This window comes from Triticum dicoccoides, chromosome 3B, assembly GCF_002162155.2.
Source record: "Triticum dicoccoides isolate Atlit2015 ecotype Zavitan chromosome 3B, WEW_v2.0, whole genome shotgun sequence".
NCBI lineage: Eukaryota > Viridiplantae > Streptophyta > Magnoliopsida > Poales > Poaceae > Triticum > Triticum dicoccoides.
Window position 1 is genome coordinate 744317051 of NC_041385.1, and position 5149 is coordinate 744322199.

Below are 5149 nucleotides of genomic sequence, written 5' to 3' on the forward strand. Positions count from 1 at the left end.
GGGTTGGTTGGTTGGTTAAGGCCCGGTTCACTGGGCCATCAAGTTTGACCGGAGCCTGGCCCACTCCCACTGCCGCATTCACGAGCTTATCCATTCCCGTCCTCCATCCCATCATCATGAAAATAAAGAAAGAAAAATCTGGAGAAGCCACACTGCCGGCGCCCATTGGTGGAGACCCGGGAGCGAAAGGAACGGACGGGGACGGCCAGGAATCTATAGATGCACCACCACCGCTACACCTACATAGCACCTACTCCTGCACAAGTTGCATGAAACATTCCCCAAAAAAGGAAAATAGTTGCATGAAGTTTTTACATTTTACCATATTTAGAAATGGTATTTTTCTAAACACCTCATGTATGGACTTGAAATGGCGAATCAAACCTTCGAACATTTTGTAGTTTTTTTCCCCTCATGTGCTACGGTGATCCTCGACCAGGTCAAGATGTTTTTTCCATGGCTAGTAAGATTGTACTAGTTCACATGATTGATGTTTTTTTGCCTACAAAAGTAAAGAATATTATGGGTGCAAAAATTGTGTAACCGTTGTACTTGACAGGACTCCCGATAGATCAAGCACACAAGTCAAAGATGGCATGAAAAATGGCATGCTACAGAAAATGCGTGACACTTTTCCTTTAATATATGATTGCGCTACCTTCGACATGAATGGCAAGCTATATCGGAAACAAGAACAAATGATTGCGCTAACAATTAAATAGCTTATAAAAAATAATGACAGTTTAGATAATACTACGACCCAAGGTGGATATATAGCATCTTGGACCATTGATGCGTTTCTAAGTAACAACAAACTAGTGTTTTGATACTTTATCTGATCCTAAATGTAAGTTTATAGGTCACGGCATATCATCTTACGAAAAAGGTATATACGCTATGAAAGTAATTTTTTGTAAACCAAATAATGATACAAGTTTGATGTTTAAGATATTATTAGGGCATCTTTTGTTCGTTCTAAAGATGCAAAATAGATACATCAAGCTCATTCAAATCCTACTGTGTTTTTCATTTGTTTGACCGTGTCACAGAAAAACAATAGATATTTTCAAGAGGTCTGAGTGCACAATTAAATTTCCTTCAAAATGTTGTGTGAATGAATTCTTAAATCTAAGGATTTGAATCCTCTAAATTTTGTTTGAAAATATTTTGAATGAGAGAGACCCTACAACTTTTTTTAATTAAGATTTTTTTTGGCAGATAAATCAGATGTTTGTCTGGTAAAACTTTAGATGGAGTAACATTCGGTTTCGTTTGAAATCTGCAACATGAATCTCTACTATTAAACGAAAGTTGGTGGTCGTACGCCCGATGTATTGCAATAACTAAATCCAATCAAATCAAATCTTTTGCAGCCCCTTCAACGATAGATGCAATGTAATTGCATTAACGCAATCAAATCAAATCAAACCATTATAGCTGTATGCCAGACATGAGCAATCAAATAAAATCAAATCTTTTACATTAACTCAATCCAATCAAATCATTTTCTACATTAGAATATGGTGGGTTTAAAGTATATGTTGCACACGATTAATGTTGAACCTACAGAATATGTATGGCTCCATTGCAACACACGGACAATTAGCCAGTGCCACGCGTGTCTCAAAATGTGTGTCATAAAACGTGTTGCATTTTGAGACAAGGGAGTATAAAATAAAAAGTGATGTTGTATTTCTCTCAAAGCAATCCAAAACTTTCTTTTTTTGCCAGTGAGCAATCCAAAACTTTCCTTTTTTTGCGAGTGAGCAATCCAAAACTTTGAGATACAAAAATCGTAGGCTGCAATACAGATATAAGCAGCCACGTGCCAGGACTCACAGGCTGTAGTATTCCAAATACTACAGCATAGCAGCTGTTGTTGGATGTAACAAAATGCCTGAATGCAGTTGTTGTCTGACAGCTTTCCTCCCCCTTTCCACCATTCCCCCATTTTACCCCGCCTGCCTCAGTCAGTCTCAGTCACCTCACTCAGTTGAGTTGTACCCCCACCAACCACAGCTTGAACTCCAAAAGAGGGCAGTAAAAATTACTACTCCACCAAAGCACTTCATCACTCAAGTTACTAGCCTAGATCCTAACCCTAACCCTGGACAAGATTAGCAGCTCCCAACACACCAAAGCTGAAAAAAGCTAAAAAAGCCAAGAAATGACAGCGGAGGAGGAGCAGCAGGAAAAGACATCGCAGGGGAGGAAGAAAGTCCGGTAAATCCAGAAAGTGGGCGTGGTATCTATCTATCTATCTATCTTTCCCTAGATTTTCTTATTCCCCCCTCCCCTATCTCTCTCTCCTCGGCGTCTTCTCTTCTCTCCCCATCGCCATCTGCGGTCCATTATTGGTCTCCTCCTCCCTTGTTCTTGCCTGGTTTTTGGGGAAGGGGAGGGAGGCGGGGAGGGCGATTTGGCAGGAGGAAGACGAAGAAGGAGAGGAGGAAAGCTGTTGATTTTGGGGGACGGACGGCAAGTTGGTGTGGTTGTTTTGCGTGTGGGTGTGGAGATGGACCCCAAGTTCCCCCCTCCCCCACCGCTAAACAAAGCGGAGCCCACCTCCGCGGCGACGGCCACCACCACCACCTCCTCCCCCTCCTCCACGCCCGCCCAGCACCACCAGCAGCAGCACCACCAGCAGCAGCAGCTGGATCGCGAGCAGTACCACCACCCGCCGTCGCAGGAGCAGCAGCAGCCGCCGCATCAGCAGCACCTGCAAATCCAGGTGCATCAGCAGCAGGAGGATGGGGGCGGGGGCGGGGGGAAGGAGCAGCAGCAGCAGCAGCAGCAGCAGGCGGTGGTGGCCGCGGCGGCGGCGGCGGGGGACCGGAGGGTGCAGGCGCTGGGGCCCAAGCGGAGCTCCAACAAGGACCGCCACACCAAGGTGGACGGCCGGGGGCGCCGGATCCGGATGCCGGCGCTCTGCGCCGCGCGGATCTTCCAGCTCACGCGCGAGCTCGGCCACAAGTCCGACGGCGAGACCGTGCAGTGGCTGCTGCAGCAGGCCGAGCCGGCCATCGTCGCCGCCACCGGCACGGGCACCATACCGGCGTCCGCGCTCTCCTCCGTCGCGCCCTCGCTCCCCTCGCCCACCTCCGCGCTCGCCGGCCGCCCGCACCACCACCACCACATGTGGGGGCCGCCGCCGGCCTCCGCGGGCTTCTCGCAGGCCGGCTTCATGAACTCCTCCGGCGCCGACGGCGGGGGCATCGGCGGCCTCATGCAGCGGATTGGCCTCCCCGCCGGGATCGAGCTGCCGGGCGGCGGCGCGGGGGGCATGGGTGGCCACATCGGGTTCGCGCCCATGTTCGCCGGCCACGCGGCCGCGGCCATACCGGGGCTGGAGCTCGGCCTGTCGCAGGAGGGCCACATAGGGGTGCTCAGCCAGTTCTACCACCAGGTCGGCGGCGCCGCCGGGGCCAGCGGGCAGCTGCAGCACCCGCACCCGCACCCCCACCAGCACCACCACCACGAACAGCAGCACCACCACCAGCAGCAGCAGGAGGACGGGGAGGACGAGCGCGAGGACGGCGACTCCGAGGAGGAGTCCGGGCAGTAGCAGGCTGTTGTCCACTTGTTATCACCACATCTGTTTCTGTTAATTTCTGCAGAAGGAGAAACCAAGGAAGGAGAGAAAACTGTATGCACGCAGCTATGGCGACGCTTTGATTACCTTTAGGTTGTTGTTGTTCGTTTCTTGGGCTTGTGATGAGTTTTTAAGTCGATTTTTTTCACTTGTGGTGTCCAAACTCAAAAGAGGCTTCTTGCTCTGGGGTTTTAGTGGAATGGATCAGGGTCATCCTCAGTTCCTACTCCTGCTGCTCCTTTGATCATCGCCAGAATTCCCTCCGGTTCAGGTAAAATCCATGATCCTTTTCCGCATTCCGCTTGTCCGATCATTTGAGCAGGGAGCTTGGTTGACCGATGAGCCTATGTATGAATGTTTGTTTTCTGTCCATGTTGCAGGTGTATAATAGCTGAGAGCTGGATGATTTCGATCATCCTCCCTTGAGTGAGTGCCTTATTTGTTGTTATTGCAAGGTGTGTAGATATTCAGGTGATTTTGCAGCTAGGGAGGTGTTCTTTTATAGGAGCAGTGATCTGCTCTTGAGCGATCAAGATGATGGCTGGCAATTTTATCCTCCCTTCACGGGCAATTTCTGCAACGAAAATATGATACAATAATAAACATTTCTAGATCCCTGATTCTATATGCTTATCTTCTTAGACAATCATTTTATATAGCATTATCCTTGTTTGCTTCATCTGTGTCGGACCAATGATTCTTTTGAATTTTTTTTTCTCGCCAGCATAAAGTTGCACTACTTTCTCTTGCTTATAATGTACTCCCTCCGACCCATAGTAAGTGTCATATTTTTAGTTCAAATTTGAACTAAAACTATTACACTTATTATGGATCAGAGGGAGTACTTTATTTGACTAGTAGTAATCTAGTATATTTGCTAGCTAGATGGAACTGTCTATAAATAGGATAAGGCAGTAGAATGTTCAGTAGATGTATTCAGGATGGTGAAATGTTTTTAGAATTAGATGTGCATGAATACTGAATTTATTGCGCACAATTGTTCAAAATGCCATGTCGTCGTTTAATTCTGAGGCAAAACTGAAAATCTTTGAACTTGGTCCATCATAGAGTACAGTGGTAGCAGTGAAAATTGTCTAGAAACATTTCTGTTTAAATGTCAAAAATATCATTGGTTCACCAAAGGGCAGGCGAGCATGTCAGACATTTGGGCTGTTCCACAATGATAAGGTGGATACACACACAATAGCATGGATTAACATTAATTCTGATTCGATAAACCTTTCATGAGGTGTTCTGCAAGGAAATGGCTAAAACTATACTGAAATTGATTAGACCTTTCTGTGCTCTGCTTCTGGAGTCTGGAGAAGTTATAAACACCCTCTGCCCACCGCTGTGCTTAGCTTATATACCCTTCTTGTCTATTTTCCTGTCATGGTAAAGATCACTAGACACTATTATCAGCAGAAGTAGTGGTGTACTAGTTTTGTAGATGGATTTCGCTGTGTAGCATTAGGGGAAGCTGCATGCCATTTCCATGATTTTAGGTAGTTTATCTGCCAGCTCATCCAACACTAACAACATTTGTGCCCTTTTTCC

General features: G+C 47.1%; 1 protein-coding gene across 1 annotated transcript; it reads left to right on the forward strand.

The window, feature by feature from the left end:
- The first annotated feature begins 2008 nt into the window (after positions 1 to 2008).
- Positions 2009 to 4271, forward strand: LOC119278208 (transcription factor TCP20-like). The gene is made up of 2 exons (XM_037559563.1): positions 2009 to 3863; positions 3973 to 4271. The coding sequence occupies exon 1, from the start codon at positions 2516 to 2518 to the stop codon at positions 3563 to 3565; it is 1050 nt and encodes a 349-aa protein (XP_037415460.1). The 5' UTR covers positions 2009 to 2515; the 3' UTR covers positions 3566 to 3863; positions 3973 to 4271.
- Positions 4272 to 5149: the final 878 nt, after the last annotated feature.